The 20,917-nt window shown below is 42.0% G+C and overlaps 2 protein-coding genes across 5 annotated transcripts in view; one reads left to right on the forward strand and one right to left on the reverse strand.

Annotated features, from left to right (window-relative positions):
* Positions 1-10,520, forward strand: part of REV1 (REV1 DNA directed polymerase) — a 54,875-nt gene extending 44,355 nt beyond the window's left edge. For 3 of the 4 annotated variants that reach the window (XM_065741173.1, XM_065741174.1, XM_065741175.1), the window contains 6 exons: positions 3,419-3,652; positions 6,372-6,480; positions 7,546-7,757; positions 7,939-8,095; positions 8,973-9,075; positions 10,109-10,520. In XM_065741173.1, coding sequence (XP_065597245.1) covers positions 3,419-3,652; positions 6,372-6,480; positions 7,546-7,757; positions 7,939-8,095; positions 8,973-9,075; positions 10,109-10,220 — 927 coding nt within the window. In that variant the 3' untranslated portion in view covers positions 10,221-10,520. The remainder of the gene's footprint in view (positions 1-3,418; positions 3,653-6,371; positions 6,481-7,545; positions 7,758-7,938; positions 8,096-8,972; positions 9,076-10,108) is intronic. The other variant, XM_065741176.1, reaches the window with a different exon arrangement.
* A 1,688-nt stretch (positions 10,521-12,208) lies between these two features.
* Positions 12,209-20,917, reverse strand: part of EIF5B (eukaryotic translation initiation factor 5B) — a 29,662-nt gene continuing 20,953 nt past the window's right edge. Inside the window, exons 14-24 of the mRNA XM_065741177.1 lie at positions 19,907-20,048; positions 18,830-18,961; positions 18,097-18,279; positions 17,796-17,957; positions 16,567-16,698; positions 15,454-15,585; positions 15,259-15,335; positions 14,974-15,138; positions 13,944-14,082; positions 13,450-13,611; positions 12,209-12,995 (exon numbers count right to left, since the gene is read on the reverse strand). Of these exons, the coding sequence (XP_065597249.1) occupies positions 12,888-12,995; positions 13,450-13,611; positions 13,944-14,082; positions 14,974-15,138; positions 15,259-15,335; positions 15,454-15,585; positions 16,567-16,698; positions 17,796-17,957; positions 18,097-18,279; positions 18,830-18,961; positions 19,907-20,048 (1,534 nt within the window). The 3' untranslated portion in view covers positions 12,209-12,887. The remainder of the gene's footprint in view (positions 12,996-13,449; positions 13,612-13,943; positions 14,083-14,973; positions 15,139-15,258; positions 15,336-15,453; positions 15,586-16,566; positions 16,699-17,795; positions 17,958-18,096; positions 18,280-18,829; positions 18,962-19,906; positions 20,049-20,917) is intronic.

Below are 20,917 nucleotides of genomic sequence, written 5' to 3' on the forward strand. Positions count from 1 at the left end.
TAAAGGAGCCTAAAGCCTGATTATAAAGATCTGTCTCTATTACTGTGGCCTACAGCTTGAGCTTTGTTGTGGATGTAGAACTGAAATTAAAGTACTTTGGAAGACCACTGATTCCAACTGCCTCATCACTGCAGGAATAACTGAAAGTTGAAGCATTTTCTTGAGAGTATTCTCTAAATACCTCTTGAACATAGGCAGACATGGGGCGTCAGCTGCCTCTCTAGGAAGCCTGTTACAGTGTTTAACCATGCTTCTGGTAAAGAAATTGTTCCTAATGCCCAGCCTGATGCCCTTGGTGCAGCTTTATGCCATTCACATCCTGCCATTGGTTCCCGGGATCTGGGCCCAGTGCCTCCCTCTGCTTCCTGTCCTCAGGGCACTGCAGGGAGCAGTGTGGTCACCTCTCCATCTCCTCTCCAAACTGGACAGTCCAGCCCTCAGCCTCTCCTCACAGGACATGCCCTGAGCCCTGTTACCAGCTTTGGTGCCCTCCTCTGGGTGCTTTCAACTAGTTTATAACATCCTTTTTATATTGTTGAGAACCAGCTTTTTTTTTTTTTTTTTTTTTTTTTAACCTGCCAGCCATGTTGTCTTTAATGCACCCCAAGATGTGGTTTGCCCCCTGGCTACCAGAGCACCCTGTAGGCTCCTGCTGAGCCTGCTGTCACCAGCACACTCAGGTTCCTTCCTGCTGAGCTGCTCTCCAGCCACTTGTCTCCCATCCGCACCAGTGTCCAGTTTTGCTCCTCGCGGACCAACCACCAGCATTCTCCTTTGTTGAACTTGATGCTGTTGATGATTACCCAATACTCCAATCTATCCAGATGTCTTTGCAAGGCCTGTTATCCCTCCGGAGTCAGCAGTACCTCTCAGTTGGATACTATCAGCAAACTTGCTAAGGATGCATTCAGATCCTGCCTCCAGGCCACTGACAGAAATGTCAGTGAAATGGACTGGCCCGAGAATTGAGAGGAGCACTGCTAGTGACTGGCTGACAGCCAGGTATAGCCACGATCTCTACAGACTTCAGCTGTACTGTTCAGCAGTTCATCACCTAGCATAGTATGTACCATCTCTCAGCTGGACAACTTGTCCGGAAGAATACCTTGAGGGATAGTACCAAGCACAAGAGAGAAAATCCAGAGGGAGTATTTCCACCACCTTCCCTTCACCTGCTAAGTAGGTGACCTTATTGTAGAAGGTGATCTACTAAGAAAGGACTTTTTCCTGATAAGCACATTGGCTTTCTGTTAGTAGCTTTATTCTTTAAATGCCTTTCAGTAGCACCCAGGATAATCTTCTCCGTAACTGTTCCAGTTACTGGAGTTGGACTAATAGATCTGTAGTTGCCTGAGTCTTCTGTCTCATACCCTCCATGTCAATTGGAACAATATTGTTGAGGTTCCAGTCAACAGGGACCTCTGCAGAACCCAAGAGCTTTGGTAAATTGTTGAGGTTGTTTAGCCATTACATCTGCCAGCTCCTTCTGCACTCAGGAGTGAGTCCCACCAGGCTGCATGGACTTAGATTTGAGCTGATCCAAATAGTACCTTATGGTTTTGGTGACCACAAATATAACATCACTGCTTCATGGTCCTCCAACTCTGAGGACTACGCAGCCCAAGATCTGTTGTTAATGCTAAAAACAGAGACTGAAAAGACACTAAATGTCTCTGCTGTCTCCTCATTCTTTCTAGTCAGGTAACCTTCTGTTCCAAATGTCAGTCCGTTGTTTTCCTTAGACCTCAGCTTCCTGCTGACATACTTAAAAAAGGCCTTATCTTATACCACAGTGGCCAGTGTCGACTCAAGTTAAACTTTAGTATTTCTTGTTTTCTTCCTCCAAATGCAAACTGCATCTCTGTAATCAGCCTTGCAGAGCTTCTAGAGATCACAACTTTTTTCTGCTCAAGTTCCAAGAAGAGTTCCACGTTTAACTGAGCTGTTTTTCTGCCCTGTTTGTTTGACTTTTGGCACAATGGGATTGCTTGTTCCTGAGCGAGTGGTTCATAAAAATGACCGCTCTCATGGACCCCAAGATTCCACGTGTCACTGCTAACTGGCTCCTCTAGTAGCTTAAAATTTGCTCTCTTCAAATCCAGTCTGGCAACTCTGCTGACACTTCTTTCTCATTTCAACAATTTTGAATTCTATTTATGAAGAACGTGAAAAAAATTAAGAAAAGTTTCCACCAGAGAAATGAGGCACATTCTGTAATCAGTGTTTTAACATTAAGTGATTTTGATATGAGGTTCGTGCATTCTTTTTTCTTATATTAGCTGTTTAAGTTGTCTGTGTGGTTTATTCCTAATCGAATTTATTTAAACCTAATTTTTTAGTGTTATTTTTTTTCTCATATGTTCTTCAAGTGACATTGAAGCGAGGAATGTCAGCTTTTAGATTAGGGAGGACAGTCTTTTAAGTACGTTTCTGTGGGGTTTAGGGTTTGTTGGTTGGTTGATTTGGCTGTTGATTCTCTTAACAAAGGAAGAACCTCCCTATTTCTAGCCCCCGCATTATCTATCCAAGCATGTTTTAAAGGTCAGTTATGAGCAAGTTGCACTGAATCCTGTAGATACCTTAGGTGTAAGCAGAACTGCATGCTTTACTGTAAAAACTTCTGATTTTAATTCTGTGATTTAAATCTGTAAAAGCAGTTGCTGAGGTTTTGTTAAGAGCTTTCCTTAGTAGTTATACGTTTGTAGAAGCCAAGTATGCTTTTGGCAGAAAACTTTTATTTTCCTGTAACACAATACTAAAGCTAGCGCATGATTTAAAAGCAACCTGAGTGAACAGTAGAGAATTCCACCATTTGCTCAGATTCTGCTATAGAAGCAAAATGTAAGAACAGGAGAAAAATGCTCTAACTGTGCAGCATAGTTCTTAAAGCTTTGGAGCCCTTATGGCACAGTGTGTTTGTCTTTCCTTTTGTTTCATAACTGCATCACAACATGGAATTTGTTACAAGGAAGGAGTGGTGACAGGTAGTTCTGTACTGCTGCTTATACATACTGTGTGCTAGGAAAGGAACAGCAAGGTATTTTTAAACCCAGTATTTTCAGGAAATCTTTGTAGGGATGCTATATGCAGCAAAAATAGAATGAGAGGACTTTGAGAAAAACTTGCATATCATTTGAGATGAGAACACTAGATACTGTAAAAAGAGAAAAGTGAGCATTCATATGTGCTACCTACTTGGTGTTAAATGATTATTTTATGGTTTTTTACCTTTTGCTGCTGCGGAGTGTAACTGTCAGGTCCCCAAATGTTTGCACATAAGCAGATTATGATTTCCCCCCCCCCAGACTAAAGGACTATAGAACTATTTTCTGGGTTTTTTTCCTTATTTTACTGAAATTGACTTTATGATGCGTTCCTTGGGGACATCTAAAAGCTTTTTTTGTTTTTGTATTTGTAGCTAGATAAGTCTGTGCTAGAAGCTCTGCCACCCGATCTCCGGGAACAAGTGGAGCAAATCTACACCATACAGCAAGGAGAGACCTATGGAGACAGCAAAAGAGAGCCAATAAACGGATGTAACACTGCACTTCTCTCACAGCCAGTTGGAACAGTGCTCTTACAAGTACCAGAGCTCCAAGAACCAAATGCCAATATGGGAATTAATGTAATAGCCTTGCCAGCTTTCTCACAGGTAGGATGTTTGCAGGACATCAATAAAGATCAACTTTCCACCTACAAGAAGAGCTAGCAGCTTTTTATTGAGACAGAATTACTAGAGTCTGTTACTGACTCAAATGATGGTCCTTTAATATCTTTCAGAAGTCTGTGCTTTCAAACGTAACTTGCTCTGTCACAAAGTATAATTATAGCATTTATTTATTAAAGATTTATAGTCATCAATATGCTTGCTTTTCCTCTTAATACAAAACCTTGTTTACACTTTGCTTTGCAATCTAGTGTGTAAACAGTGTTTTTTCTGCATTGCGGCTGAGTTACACTGCACCATCAGTCTAAAGCCATCCTAAAACCAGCTTAGCTGTTCACAGGAGACTCACTCTGTTTAAGTGGATGCTCTGATGGTGTAAAACCAACTCTGTAGCTTCTGTAGATACGATTGTTTATATCACGTTCCTGTGAGAAAGGCAGGCCTGGGTAAAGATAGTGCATTTCTCCATTATGTTTAAAAGGGCTGCTGTATAGCTGGTCCAGGACAAAGAACATGTGAGGCTGTTCTCAGAATAGCTGCCTGGAGGGAGAGCAGGTAGCAGTAATGATGTTTCTAGTGGTATTGCACCTTTCAGTCCAAAATTATGTTGAACAGAAGTAGGGTAAAAAAGAAACAATCACAGATTGGAATACACAGAGATACAGTATATTCCATATGCATAATTTAAAATTATTGTTGATACAGCTCAATTTTATTTTTCTATTTACTGTGCCATTGCTGCATTGTTGTTCTCAATGTGCTGGCAACAAATCAGATTTATAGAGGGATATTCGTTCCTGTTTCTAAGGCATAATGATGCTTAGGTGACAAAGAATGTAGAGAAAATTAGATGAGATTCCTGACCTTCTTTCAGGAAATAGTAGTTAAAATAATTACTATTATTTTTAAAATGCAGTCCATTCTGCTACTAAAATTTCTTCACCTTAATTCAAGTTAATTGGTTCAAAACCAGTTGGATCAATTTTCATTCCTGAACGGCAAAGTTGGCTTTTCTGTATGGGGATATGGTGAGAACAGGAAGTGGATTCTCCATCCCTCAGCTGTTTTAAGTTATGTAGTTAAACTCTCAGCAGTTAATGAACTTGGACTTGAGGGTTAAATTATGCTATGCTTTAACACGCACCCCTCCACTCTTGGTATACCACTCAGTGGTCTATTTCAGAGTAAGTTAGAACTGCATATCATTTTCCATAAAAATTACATTTAGTTTGTGTTATCATATCTATACTTTATCTACCTATTAATTAGTCACTGAGGATTGGTTGCTTTTTGCTTGCTTTTTTTGTTTTGTTTTGTTTTCTGGGGGCGAGGGTTGTTTTTGTGTTTTTTTTAATAACAGTGTTACTTTTTGAAAGTGAGCTAGAAGACTCTGATTTGCTTGTTTGGTTGCACCAATTTTCCTGCCTCTGTCTCCTAGTGTAATTTGTGACTCTGTGACTCGATCCAAGTGTGCCAGCTTAGAGCAGAGCAGCCATTTAAAGAAGCATTTCAAAAATGGGCTGTGTAAAAGGAATCTGTGGGATATATCGTTGTGGTGTAACCTTCGTGGGCAGGTCAGCACCACACAGCTGCCTGCCTGCTCAAGGAGAAAACTTGCCTGTGTTTAGAAGTAGATGACGTTGGTAGTAGCGGGGTGACCTGCTGGTAGCAGATCTCCACCTTCTCCTTACGTTGCCTTTACCTGGTAAAGTTTCTGTTTAAGAGATCCTTGTGCAGCACATGAGAAGTACTGGTATCCGTTTGGTGGAATGATGAAGTAGTGATGTTGTCCATAACGTGCAAATGTGATACGGCTGTGTGAAAGGTGCATTAGGGCAGCATTGGTGCAGCAAGAGCTATACTTTCAGAGGGCAGGGATGGGGGCAATGTCAAAGTCGTGTTCATCTTCCTATACTGCATTCCTGAAAGGAATTGTTAAATCGCAGAATGGAACAGTTGCAATGTACATACACACACAAAAAAAGTCAGTTCTGGATGCTGAGCCTCCCATTTTTCTGACTCTTGCATGTTTAACCAGTGAACATTAACCTTTCTAACATAGGCTTTTTTTTTTTTCCTTATAAAATTTAAATTTAAAAAAGAACTGAAGTTGTAGGAGTTAATTGGCAAGGGACTCTATTCTTATCAGCAAGTGAAGGGATGGACTTCTGAAAACCTTTCACATTAGTTCGAGATCTAGAGTAGATGGACTTGTGCTGCACTTAAAGGAGTGAGACTGCTCCCAAGGATGTTTTATCTAAGACATGTAGCAATATCAAAACAGAGAGGAACAAATGTTTGGTTGTTCAGAGGTTTGAGTTTGTCAGTTTGAAGGCATTGTTCTCTGAGTTAGGCTTGGCTGTGCTGTTAATAGCAGGTGAATAAAGGTGGAGCATCTTGGGGAAAGAAGTTACTAGCAGCTCTGATTGTTTCTGATGGGTAGCATGTTACTCATCCATAAATAGTAATTATGTAAAACAATAAACATAATGTTAAAAAGAAAATATTGTGATTTTTACAAGCTAAGGTACGAAAAGAAAACATGCAATGTATTTTACAGTGTTTTGGTTTTACAGTGTATCTCATCTATTTTTGCTCGACATAAAATGTAAATACCTTCCTCATGTGGGTAGTGTAGAGGGAAGCAGGCACTGCTGATGACTGGCAAAATAATCAAATGAATCTTCCTTCTGTCACTGTTCAGGTGGACCCTGAGGTTTTTGCTGCACTGCCTGCTGAGTTGCAAGCAGAGCTGAAAGATGCATATGATCAAAGGCAAAAGCAACCAGAGCAGCAACCTGCTAACGCTTTTGGTACGTATCTATAGTTGTACAGTGCTTTTGTGCAGGAGTTGTTAAATACTTGAAGAGGTTTTTGCAACGCTCAATTCAATGTAAATGTAAATAAAGCTTCTGGGAAGTTTTTGCCTTACCTCAAATTTCTGTATTTCTGACTGTGGGTTACAACCAGCTGTGGCCTCATTTTGCAAACAGATGCCTGGCTTTACTTAAACGAGTAATTAATTCAATTCATTGGGACTGTGGCACTAAACCCACCCATGTCCATATGTTTGCAGAATGGAGTGTCAACTTAGTATGTCTCGTGATTTAAAGCACTGCATCTTCAGTCCTTAGGTAGCTAAACAAGTACATGTGGACTAGCATCCTCTGGGTTTATATAGCAGTAGTACGTGTTTCAGGGAGGTAGCTGATACATGTCACTGTGCCTGAGAGATGATTTTACACTGAGCTGGTTATCTGGGTCTCTTTTATATAATCAGTATAAAGACAGGAGATAAATTCCCCGTCAGTTTGCTTGGTATGAAATGGGTTGGAAATGCCACCGAGTTCATTGTCACTTAAATGCTGCATTATTACAACGGAACTTTGATTCCACAGGTAGAGGACCACTGCAGATAAGAGCACTTTGGGGTGCTCTTTGCTGCTGGCTTTTCTGGTACCCACTGGTGAGAAGTCTTAGTAGGTATCTGCACTGGAAAGGCCTCTAGGGTGAACCGGTTTGTCCAGTAGGCTTCAGATTTCACCAGCTGCACATATTCAAGCACTGAGCCTACTTTGGCAGGTGGTTGGACTCCATGATCTCTAGAGGTCCCTTCCAAACCCTACAATTCTGTGATTCTGTGATATGTTTGATATTAAAGGGCTTATGGATGGTTGAGTATCCTGAGTATACTAATGTCTATTTTCAAACACCCAAAATGTTGCCAATATCTGGAATGACAGGTGCATGTTAAGTCATTTCACCCAGGTTATATTTACCTTATTGATTCATAGTTTTTACAAAAGATAGGCGTCTTATCAGTGGAAAAGCATTTGATTTCTAACAAGTCTGTCATTGACTATTTCTGTGTTTTTCAGTATCAAGAAATCCTTGCCTACAACTGAAGCATGCAACAACGAAAAATAAGAAAAAAATCAGGAAAAAAAATCCAGTCAGTCCTGTAAAAAAGATTCAGAGTCCTCTGAAATGTAAACTCCTGGGTAGCCCTGCAAAAACCATGCCAGCTACATCTGGAAGCCCACAGAAGCTAATAGATGGTTTCTTGAAACAGGAAGGAGCAGCTGCTCAGGTAATTTGAGCCCTAATGACAGCTTTCAGTAAAGCCCTGTCCATTTCTTTAGATTTGGTCCGTGTTCACAAATACAGCTTGTTTTCTCTACTGGATTCTTTACTAGATCATTACAATGTGTATGTGTCTTTGTGTTACCGTACTTGTCAGACTGAGCATTACCAACTTATGTTTCCAACAGCTAGAAGCAGTTCCATCAACTTCAGATGCTTCAGACCCGTCAGCTCTGCAGACTGAACAGTCTGGTTCCTTCAGGCCACAGGCGCCCAACCTGGCTGGAGCTGTCGAATTCAATGATGTAAAGACATTGCTGAAAGAATGGATAACAACTATTTCAGGTAACAGATTCCATGCTAATGATGATGTTGCTTGCATCACAGGGAAAACTTTTGTGTTTTTTTAGCAAGCTCTTTGTATTTTCTTCCTTCTTCCACCACTATTCCTTTTGCTGGTTACTTTTCACAGTGGTCTTGAACTCTTTAACACTTTGCAGTCATGCAGTATTTTGATTCTTCCTACTCAGTTGTTCTTTGTTTTTGCCAGCAACTGTTCTGTTTAATGTCATGACCATCATACCTGCTCTTCTCCTGGACCCGTGTGTTAGGTTCTTGAGTAATGCCTCGGTGTTACTTGTGTGAAAGGTTTTTCTTACTTTGTCCAGTACGGTACAGCCCTTGAGATTAAAGCTTTCAAGAGGGAATTCCACCTGTGAAGTTGCTGTTATTCTTGTCATAGAATCATAGAATGGCCTGTGTTAAAAAGGACCTCAAAGATCATCTAGTTTCAGTCCCTCTGTGGGCAGGGTCACTGACCAATAGATTGGGATGCCCAGAGCACCTTGCACTTGGCCTTGTTGAACCTTGTTAGGTTCACACAGGCCACTTTTCTAGCCTGTCCAGGTCCCTGTGGGCACCTTCCCTTCCCTCTGATGTATTGACTGCACCGCTCAGCTTGTCCCTTGCCCTTTGGTTGTCATTTGCCCTTACAGGAAGGGAGGAATAAGAAAGACAAGCGAGATGCTTCAGGACATTGCAGTCCATTTATGTACAGAACTTGTGATGCTGTGAGGCATAGGAACACAGCTATTGTCAGATTGGCACCTGAAGTGCTAATGCTGCCTCATTTTCTTCTACTGCAGTCTGATTATTCTTTGGGTATACTGTGAGTGTACTTTGAGAAAAGTTCTCTCCATACCTTTTATTATTTTTTTTACAGATCCAATGGAAGAAGACATCCTGCAGGTTGTGAAGTATTGTACTGATCTAATAGAAGAAAAAGATTTGGAAAAACTAGATCTGGTTGTTAAGTACATGAAAAGGTAGCTTGGTTGTTAATATTTGTGATAATTAGATAGTTTTTGTTAGCACTTTTGCACTAGGTATCTGTGAGGCCACAAGCCCATTAGACATTTCATCGATGAGTGTAAATATCTCAAGTTTTATTAAATGTTATTAAAGTGGGGGAGAGGAGGAGTTGGGCTGATGAAACAGAGAATCTGTGAAATATTAATAGTAACATTTAAAAAGTGTTTGCTGCAGAGAGTTTTTGGTCACTGTCCCTTTTCTTCACCCTGTTTTCGTTCATTCATCATGCTACCTTAAATCTCATCTGGTTTCAGTTCTGTGTCCAGATCCTGTCCCACCTCTCCAACCCCATTAAATCCATTCCTATTGCTTATATTATGGGATGCCTGTAGGCCTCAGAGAACAAGAAACCTGCAGTGAACTGTTTTGTTGAATACTGTACATTGTCTGTAAAACTTTCCAGATAGCATCAGACAGCACAGCTGGTGCCCGTAAGTGAGACGTGCACTGGTGGCAGCGTCTCCCCATAGCCAGGGGTGTGGAAGTGAAAGATACATGGTTGTGTGTGACACTGCTGTTAGATCCTCCAAAGCTGTATGCGTAGGAGCCCTCTGCTGTCCTGCAGAGGAGGTGACTGAGAGAGTGAGCACATTGGCTCTGGGTTCTTTGGGTAGCCATTCTACTTTGCTTTAGTAGCAGCTGAACGATAGAGGTAACTCTCACTTCTCTGTGATTTCGTTCCTCTTGCAGCTGCACACACAATGTGAAGGCCCCAAAACCTGCGACTAAAATGCCATGATTATCCTTTGGTGTCTGTTAGCAGAGAGGTGTAGCACCTGTGTCTTAGTCTGGGAAAGGAAAGGTGGGGACGCAGACAGATCTGTGAAACTTGCCAGCTTGGGTTCTTCAGTGTGAAGCTGTTGGAAGGTCCTTCTTTCATCATTTTTGTGATAATTGTTTTCCAGTTGGAAGACCAAAAGCAAACGTAAGAAGAGCTAGTTCTGTAATGGCAATTTTCAGCCTTTTTTCTTTCTTTCTTCCCTTCAGGTTAATGCAGTCATCTGTGGAATCAGTTTGGAACATGGCATTTGACTTCATTCTTGACAATGTTCAGGTAGTTTTACAGCAGACTTACGGAAGCACATTGAAAGTGATCTGAACTTGTAGTGAGGAACTCGAGAGCCTGGAGCTCTCCGCTAGCTGTGCCATAAGTGCTTGTGAGGTATTTGCAAAGTGCATGATAGTAATGCCCTGAGTTTTTATAATTTCAGATTTCTTTTTAAACAACAAAGTGTTTTGTACATTTCTTTTCAGAAAGTGCCAAATTTGTCAGTATTGCATGTAAATAATTGTGTTAAAATTCTTTTATTGTAGTATAGAATCTATTTACAAAATGTTTGTTTATAAAGTTTTATGGATTTTTACAGTGAAGTGTTTACAGTTGTTTAATAAAGAACTGTATGTATATTTTTGTACTGATTCTATTTTGTCATGCTTCAGTTGAGTATCACTAACCCTTCTGAGCGGTGATGCGGTTCAAGTCCCACGCGCTGGTGCTGTGTCAGCACACACAGGAGACTGCTGTATGTCCGTCTGCCTGCGCTCTTGTTTCTGGCTCCACTGCTGTTGTTACAGGTTTTAGACCAAAGGAGGAATACCAGCTCATTTCTGCTTCATCCTTCAGTAGAAGAAGCCGGGCACGCGGTAGCTGAGGCACACGTGCTCTCTGAGCTCTGGATGTGCAGGTGTAGAGTTGTCCCTGGAGCTACGTGCTGGTGAAGGAGAGCACAGGGAGATCTTTAAAGGTACCTGAAGGAAGCCCTGTATGCTGAGGGAGTGGGAGAGCTCTGGGCTCTGTGCAGCAGGCATGTGTACTGAACCTAGTCCAAGTGATGAAGGGAATGGAGCACCTCTCATACAAGGGGAGGCTTAGAGTGCTGGGGCTGTTCGGCTCAGAGAAGGGTGGGGAATCTCAGCCACATGTGCAGACAGCAAGAGAGGAATAAGGAAAACTGAGACGGTCCCTTCTCTGCTACCAATTGCCAAACCAAGTACAAAAAATTCCTTTTAACGTACTCCCCCACTCCTGTAGCTAAACCCTGAGGAGATGGTCCAGATGCATTCTGGAGTCCAGAGCAGTAGGAGTACTCAAAACCCAACTGGACATACGTAGCCACAGACAGGCACTTGTTCCACTTCTTTAATTCAGCTGGTACAGAGAAGAATGTGTGTGCTGCAATTTAAGCAAGTATTTTGCTAATTATGTTTCAGGTACACAGCTGATCCTTTGAGGGCTGCTCAGGGTACACTTGAAGCTCGCATCATCCTCAAGAAGAGGATTACTTAACTGATATTTTCATCCTCCTTTATTGAGCCCTGCTTCAAACCCTTAAATTTTTACTCAAGTTTTCTGCTCCCTTAGCACCATTTACTGCAAAAGTAGCACCCTCCTTTCCCCTTCCATCTGTGAGGAATCAAATCAAGACCACGTTAGCTGACATCCATGACCTTAACATCTTTTATTAGTGTAGCTTTCACCATTGCATAGTTTGCAGAAGAAAACTGTAACAATTAAAAGCAGTCTTCTCCCTGTGACACTCCTCCTCACTGTATTAGAGCCCATCAGTCCCCAGTATAAAATTCAGGTTTTTTTCCAGCTAAAGAGATGTAAGTGCCAGAAGAAACGTGATCAAAGTGCTCATTGCGAGTTACATTCTTATATTCTAAATGCTAAAAACATCAGCTTTGTGAAAGATGATGATGGATTTCACGTCAGCATGTATATGTTTAACAACTCCTGCCCTCAGCTGTTCGTCCCACAGTTACGTGACCATAGAGTCCGTTGCAGCACCCAAAGCCAGCACTTCATGCAGACAATGGCTTTGCCACATCAGAGCTCTTCCCCACCACACCCCTCCGTCATTCTGACCTGCAACTCCTGAGGGACGTTTCATTAGGAGCAGTGGCACAGCTGCACAGAGAGGTGGTGGGGTCTCCTTCTCTGGAGACGTTCCAGACCCGCCTGGACGCCTACCTGTGCAACCTGGGCTAGGGAGCTGCTTTGGCAGGGGGTTGGACTCAGTGATCTCTGGAGGTCCCTTCCAACCCCACAGTTCTGTGAGATCTACTGAAGCAAAAACGAGCAGCTGTATGTCCATCTCCTTTATTGCAGCTCTGCATTATAACGATTACAGGTTGACTGTCATGAACTGTACAAGCAGTAGAAGGCGGCCAACTATGCTTTACATCTTTTCACACAAAGCAAATACAGAAAGATCCAATTGCCTAGTTGTCTATTTAAAAAAATGTCTATAGGCACAAAGCAGAAGAATGTTGGAAAACAGAGTTGAAGAAAGAGGTATGCATAAATAAAGAAGTACTTCTTACATCAAAAATGTCCCAAGAATCACAAAGTCTGCAGAAGCTCAGTTAATCAAATACTGCAGTACTGATCTCATCAGTATAAAAGTGAAAGAGCTTTAGTTCTGTAATAAAAATTCGATTTATTTTACTTTCTTTTGGAGAGAGGAAGGGGAAAAGGGTGGGAGGAAGGTGTAAGAGAAGAAAGGGCAAACTTTAAAACAGCAGCCAGTATTGGGAAGGGCGGTGGGAAGGGTGAACAGGCACATTGGAACCGTGGGAACATGTAAATTGACCACTGTCAAACCAGTGTAAATTTCTTGGTTTCTCATGGAAAACATTTTATCCACATATTTTCCTCCCAAACGTATATCCAACACTGTCTTCAGTATACGACTTTGTTGGTAACTTTTAGAACAGGAATAGCAAGTCTGTTCCTGCCTCCCATTGCTGTAAAAAAGTTATCTTAGATGATCTCAAACACTTTCTTCAGCTCCACTATGAGCTGCCAGTCAGACTTCTGCATTTCGTCCCTGAACCAGTCCTTCAGAGCGTCGATGGACTGACGGCTGATCTGCAACACAAAACAAACCCGTGTGTGTTAACAAAGGCAGCCCCTCACTCACCCACCGGGAACAATAACCTACAGGAAAGGCACCCATCTACAGAAGGGGAAAGATGACTCTAAGCACAGCGTGGCACCGCTCTGCTGCACAGCTCCTCTCACGCACCCCTTGCCCTGGACTGCAGAAGCACTGCCAGTACTGCACAAATGCAAAGCCAGGCAAACACGAGTCATGCTGCCAAGTGCTTTTAGCTGCAGTACCTCACTGCTTTGGCACTCCCCAGCAGCACTACTACAGAAGTCAACACAAAAGCTACAGAGAAACGCTGCTGAACGAAGCCACACACGAGCAATTTCGAGTGGCTCTCAAGTCCCCAGTGAGGGTTGCTGCTATCAGTTTCTCAGGCTTCACGTGATCAAAGCTACCACTGTGCCATACAGCAGGAACACAGTCAGCTTTTACCTTACTGACGAGGATGTCTGTTGCTTCAAAATGCCGCCCGTACATTTTCGGTGATTCGCCCGGAATAGGTTCTATTTTAACGCATACTTCTTGGCCTTTCTTTGCCACCTCCACTGGCTTGTGGTTTATTTCAATACTTGTAACTATTCCAATGTCAACAAACTGTAACACAAGGAAGAAACTGTAAGAACCATCAGCAAAACCCGGGCACAGCTCTCTGTTCCTTCTGGTTGCTCACACGAAGCTATCACACATGGCAGAGGGCAGCGCCGCCAACCCCCGCGCAGCTCATCTGCCTCATCTATTTGTTATCCTTCAGAACATCAAGACTTGAGTTCCCCACTTCTTAGCGACCAGCAATGAAAGTTTTGTTTGCTACTTTGCATCACAATATCAAAATTGCAGGAGGCACGGCCACGCCATGCTGCTTCTTGGCTGGGCACCGTGGAAGTCATAAAGTGCTCTCTTTGCTGCAGGAAGGGGCTCTTACTCACGTTTTTGCTGGGTACACACATGGGAGTCCCCTGCTTCACCTGGCCTGCCTCCACCACCACACCCATCACTATTGGGTCACGGGAGTTGAAAATGAACTGGGGGAGTATTTTCATCTTGCAAGGAAATACTGCTATATGCCTGGAAGACAACGAAGAAAAAGCATTTTGAAACAGATGCTGCAACAGCAACTGAAGCACACAGTTCTGCCCTCTCTCACACAGCCTGGGCATTTATTCAAGCAGCATCACTTGGGCAAAGCATCAGGCAGGAAAAATCTCTGCTGATTCTACTCGATACTTCAAGAACTCCAGGTCACAATGACCAGACATCGGAGCATCAGCTAAGACTGCAACCAAAGGAACAGTAACTGCAGAACAATTGTCATCTCAGTGCAGCATGAGAATTGTTGCCACGATCCATCACGGTGACTGAAGAAATTTTTTGTTTGTGAACAAGTATTTTAAAATGTTGAGCTACACAGTCTCAAATTTGCTTTAAAAATATATTGTTTTACTGTCTCTATACTGAGGATCAGATTCCAAAAATTAAGTTTGGGATCCCTATAAATCCTTAAGTGATGGCATATTCATGCTATTGCAGTCAGAACTAAGCCCTGCTCGCTGGAATTACATAAATGTGAAACAACAGAACCCAAATCCTTCTGCTTGCTTTCTCAACTCTGCAGCTCCCATCTGTCACAAAACAGGAAAACCAAACAAGTACACAAGGGAAACCTCATTAAGAACACTCTTAATAACACTATGATAGTTTCAGCTACAGTCTCGTAAACACTTCACAACTCCCACCCTACTAAACCTAATCCCAGATGTAAACATCTAGTTTTCAGCAATACGGTACAGTCTAAGAGTTTATTGTGCCACCATCTTCCTCTTCTCCATCCTTCCCCTCAGAACTACTTCTAAGCACTAGCTCGCAATCAACGAGCTTAATTCAACTTCATTTAGTTATAAAAAGATAAAGAGATTGCGTTACTGACGAAGCACACAGAATAGGCCTGCTTTTACTTACTTGAATTCTTCTTGTTTCTGTTTTTTGTAGTCCTGTCTGTATTTTGTGAAGGCATCAAATAAGTGATAGATTATTTCAGCGCTAAAAATTCGCACTCCTAAACTATCAGCCATTTCCTGCGCATCGCGTTCAATCCTCACGTCAAATGCCAGGATGACTGCATATCTGCAATAGAAACAAGTCGAGCAGTTCACCAGATGGGACCACAGAGCCAGAGCTGAGAAGGGGGGCTTCCCAAAACACCACTACGCATTTATCAACGCAGTACGAGCAGAGCTTACTTACTGCGGGTCGTGCTCCAGCATGACGGATGCCTTCATAACGTCTTTTTTATGGACAGGACCTATATTAATTCCTGCATACTGTTGAAGAGGAAAGGCACGCAAATCAGTCACTGACCTTTCTGAGTTGAAAGGAAACAGTTATCAACTAGACCACCATGACAGAAACGACATCAGACACAGCACAGAGAGCACTTACTGGCACTTCCGACGTTTTAAGAAATTCAAGTAATGCTTCCAAAGACCCTAAAGTAGAAGCCTGGACATAAACACCCTTTTCTTCCAACTTGATTGCATTCAGTGTTTGCTTCAGTTCGTGGATCAGCTCATCCTTTGGAAAGAAAAGCAAGGTTTAGTTCTGTTGCTGTTCTTGGTACTAAGTCTTCCTGTTCACGACAGCTGTACCAGCAGGTACCAACGCAGAGCCTCGCAGTACAGGTCACACACAGCCCTGTGACACCGAGCCTGGACTGAATTGTATGAGGATTTTGAAAGAAGGTGACCACGTAACACAAAGCAGATACCCATCGTGGGAGTCAATAACACCTCTCTGCAAGGCCGTGTTGATCCACAGGGCACAGCAGGCTTCGAACAGCAAGATGGATGAACGCTCAAAACAGCGAATCCCCGTGTCTCCAGTTGCTCAACTGAAGATTAACAAAGACAGAGCCCCCTAAAACCATTGTCCAAAAAGGATTCTGAATGCCCTGTGAGCAGCAAGGCCTCAGTACACCATGGATAATTCCAGAACAGAAGGGCCAACCTTGCTACTCTCAGAGAAGTTACAATCCTGCTCTCAAGTCTGGAAGGGCAGAAGCAGCTCATCCGAATTTCAGTTTAAGGTAGCTGCGTTCCTTCTTTGGCCATTTTGAAAGTTACAAAAGAAGGTTTAGTACACAAGTCTTAAATGAGCTTTCCAATTCTGACAGTTTAAGAAATTCCATGGGCAAACATGTCTAGCGTGACTTCACGGAAATGAATATATTAATTACTACAGATGGTGAATTGGTAATTAATAATGTAGTCAAACTGTGCTATAATGTGTTTTCAGTCCTTATTCCATAAGCACAGTCAACCAGGCAAAATAGCAGGGAAAATTAAGCATCAAGATACCAAAAACATCAACACAGTAACGCATATGATGGTGTAGAGCCTTGTGTCCATGTGACTGTAACTGTTTTTCAAACATAACCAAAAAAATAAGTAAACCAAGTTGCTTGCACGTTGAACTCTCAACCTTTGAATGAGCTTTGTCAACAGAGAACTCAATCACCCCAGCTTAAGTGTCTCATTTCAACATCAGCCATCTCACCTTGAGGACTGGCACTTCATCCTCTTTATGAGCTACAAGCAATGGCAAACCAGCCAATGTTTTTTCCAAATCTTTCCCAAGAATCTTCACACCTTGAGCAGCAACAACCTCTTTGTGCTTTTCATATTGGTTCTGAAAAGGAGAACACACAATAGGAAAGAGTTCACACAGATGCTATGCAGCAATATAGAGTGGTAGTAAAGGGATGCTGAAGAACTTAGCACTGGCAAGTACAGCAGACAGGGTGACAGAAGTCCAGCTCTTCCTATCTGTTACTTTACTTCACAGCCCTGACATCCTGTTTACCTGCATACCCCTCTTCCATTTATTACTCTTACTGGGATTCAGGAAGGGAAGGGAAGGCAAGGCATGCAGCAGCAGGGGAACTGTCCAAGGCAGAGAAGAGGACCAACAACTTGGACACAGAAGGAAACTGCAAGCAGTGATGGGAAGTTGCTCACCAAAAACACACCTGCCATCAAACCACAAAATCCATCTGACAATCTTGTTGACCTGGGAACTTGTAAGCTATTAACACTGCTGTTTAAGCCCACACAAAGCTTAAGTCTCATAGCAGTTTCACACACCAGATTATCTTCTGCTTTGAATAAAGGGAAGCAATAGACAGAAATGCTTTCATAGATCCTACAGTAAGCAGAATATATTCAAGGTTCCAACAAAGGATTTAACCTAAGGCGAGGAGTCAGTATTCTTTTTGTCAGTCTCAGGCAATTCTCAGGTTACTGCTGTAAAGCTGCAGAGTCCAAACCTCTTCAGAGCTCCTGATCGTCACTCCTCACCAACTGCTCCCAGAAATTCACTTGCTCAGTTCTTGTGTGTTCTTTAATTTTTAATTGTATCTGCTTGCTTTTATAGAACAATTCTTTCCTAACGATCCTTTAACTTAGAATTCAGTGCATCAGTACGCTCACATTTCTATTAAGATGAATACTCCCTTTTCACACCTAGCAGCATGCTTGAATCTGTTGAAGTGCACACATCTCCATCTGCACCACACAGGAGCTCCTTCTTACTCTTCCACTGTTACAACAGATCCACCTACTGTGAAGGCACGTACACGAAACTACAACACTACATACTGCACTGCCTTTCAAGTCACCCTTAGATACCACTACTCCATTCTACCTCGTACTTAGTTGTTTTAAAACTTGACTTTATTCTGGTTCTAAATGCTCTCTAAGTGTCAGCACAGCAGTCAGTTCCCATACCTTCACTCGCAGCTCCTTCATAGGAGGAGGTAGCAGAAGACCTCGAATCTGAGTCACTATTGGACCTTCTACACCAGGAACAATAATGGTGTCTCCCTCTTTCAGGCGTCCATTAATTAAAATAACATCTATGGTAGTGCCCATGCCTGGCAGTGCTTTAACCTGAATGAAAGAGGGAAAGAAAGTTACTCCCTGCTTAAGCATTCACTTCATTTTTTAAAATTGTAAAGAAAGTAGAAGGGAGCAAGGGGTGAGGGGCAGACATTCATGGGTGAGTTTCAAAGAACAGCTGCTGAATTACCTCCATGACTTGAGCTCTCAGTTCTTGACATTCAGCCAATCTCTTGGTCAGCATAGTTTGCGTTAGCTCAACGAGAAGAGCTATCAGACTTCCCATGCCATCCCCTGTGTGAGCAGAGGTAGGTACAAGAGAAACAAAAGTGCGGGGATCCTTATTCTCATAAAACAAGGCAGCATTCAAACCCTGGAATCAGGATTAATAGTTACTTGGGGAAAAACAGATACGTACACACACACACACACACTGTATACACACAGTAACATTCAATTCCAGCCAACCACTACTGCGACTCTCTAATTTCATTTAAAATAAAACCAACACAGTTGCTGGCAGCTCATTACAGAACACGTGGCTTCAACCTACACTCGGATGCAGTATGGGATAACTCTACAAAGCTGATTAGCACACGAAGCTTCTAGATGCTATTGTATGCCACCAGCAGCTGCTCCAGGAGTCGATGTGACTCATGCCCCACCAGTGTCCAAGCAAACAAGGGACAGATGGGACACTCATGATTCCCAAAGAGGCTAAGAATAGGGACAAAGGACTCAATTTGCTCTTCATGACTTCACTGACCACAGGCAGCAATTAGCTGTTAATTTTCTCCAGACTAGCACTCCGAAGATGGAGCAGTTCAACAAGCTGGTTATTTGAGAACAAAGCCACCACACCCAAGAGCACCATCTTTACTATCACCTTTATCAGCAGAAGACACTTGCCTATTCCAACCTACCTGCTTTGCAAATTCCACTATGATAGCTTTTGCACGTTCTTCAAACTCGTCTTTTGTATTCTTTTTCTGCTTCTTTAAAGTCACAGCTACATCTGTGTCTGGACTTTTTTTCCAGTCATACAACCTATCAATCTTGAAAACACAGCAATACATCATCATACACAATGTGAAGGACAACTACGCTTACACCACATAATTTGAGATAAATACTTTATCAGCTAGCACTACTGGATGCCTAGCTATCAAATCTACTTGTTGCTTCAAACGTATTATTTCTCCATGCATCTCCCCAATGTCAGAGAGAACTTCAGGACAGCAATGCTACTTAATATTTTGAACATTTAAACTATAATAGTCTAGGTTCGTATGGAAAAGGTTTATAAACATCACTTAGGTCAGGTTTAAGATGAAACATTCAGATGAAAGAAGCTCATGTACAGCTTTACATACACATTAACACGAGGCTGGTTTCTTCTCTCTCTCTGAAAAGTGACAGCACTCATTTTACAAAGACTTTTCAAAGCTTACTGGTGAATTTGAAGCCTTTTCCACTCTGCTACAGAGATGGTTGGGGCTGCCCAAAACATGTAACTGCCTGCTTCAGAAAGACTTCCCAGAAAGCAGACTGGTCTTAGGTCCAAAGAACTTTAACACTGGCTTTACATCTCAGAAAACGGATTATGACCTAAGTGACTGACTTTAACATAAACAGTAAGATGTTATTTGTTATTTAATCTCTGGCGTTATCACCTCTCCATCCAAGCTTTTTAAAAGCAACAACACAGTAATGAGATAACACTTCCTTTTTTCCAGCATCCTATTCCGTTCGCTTCCAAAAGTATTCTGAAGTTATGCAAGTTTGTCAGCAACTGTGAGACAAACTGCCACACTGTTCTGCAAAGCTCCTGTAAAGCATTTTAACCATCAAGGATTTCAAAAGCACAGCAGAAAGCAGCTACAAACCACTGCGTCAGTCTTTGCACAAGCAATTCAAGATCATGAAACACAACAGAAAAAGGTCAGATTCAAAACACCTTCTTACAACATAAAAACACATCATCATGGTGAAAAGCTTACCTTGTTGAGAGCTACTATAAAGGGGCATTTCTTAGATTTCAACAGGTTTATTGACTCAATTGTCTGTGGTTCCAAACCATGCATAATGTCAACTACAAGAATGGCGATGTCACAAAGCGAGCTTCCTCTATTTCTTAAATTGCTGTGGCATTAAAAGAAAAAAAAAAATCACATAGCAACATTACTTTAAGAAATACACCAAATATACACTGATGAATAAAAAGTTAAAGCTGATCAAATACTTATTTTTCCCCATCAGAAATAGTTCTTTATTATATATCAACGAAACGCTGAAATTACAGTGTTAAGTGTGAAGTCCATTGAAAGGCATACATCTGAATGCCTGTAAACAAAAGTAAAAGAAACTACAATTCTCCCTATAGCTTTCCTGCTATTTGCTGTTGCAGACTTCTTACAAGCTACGACTCTCTGATTTGCTTTGAGCGGGAATTGAGAAGGTTACAGTGAAACACAGGAGGGAAATCTGAATGGAACAGGTTACTAAATGTTATGGCAAACACCAATATTACACATCTGTAGCACTGAATAAAACCTGGTTAGAAGAAGAGCTGTAAGTAACAGGATGCCAAGTAACCTACTGCAACATTATCAAGTGTCCTAAGGGCTGGCACATTGATCCTTTTAAAGGTTAGTATCACAAAGTCTTAACCCTTCCATCTGGGAATTTCATCTGAACACAACCTCAGTGAGAACAGTTGTGCACAGTGTGTTTTAAACTTGAAAGCTGATCTAGCATCTTGCCTTTATGCCACCAGTATTCCTGGTCAGTGCAAGAACTCCACAAGGAATCAGTTTACTTATGCAACTGGTGTCTCACTGTGTCCTAAACTCTGTTATATCAGCTGGATACAGAACTGGAGACTAGGCAAGGAGCTTCAATTTTTCATGCCAACATAGCCAGGTCACCTGTTCTTCTTCAGCTACTTTCCTGCCTCCATCTTCCCTCTTACACTGACTGTATTAACAAAAATTATTTAAGTGCTTTTACAG

The sequence above is a fragment of the Cyrtonyx montezumae genome, unplaced genomic scaffold, assembly GCF_038088225.1.
Source record: "Cyrtonyx montezumae isolate F1298 unplaced genomic scaffold, pur_monq_1.0 scaffold_3, whole genome shotgun sequence".
Classification (NCBI taxonomy): domain Eukaryota; kingdom Metazoa; phylum Chordata; class Aves; order Galliformes; family Odontophoridae; genus Cyrtonyx; species Cyrtonyx montezumae.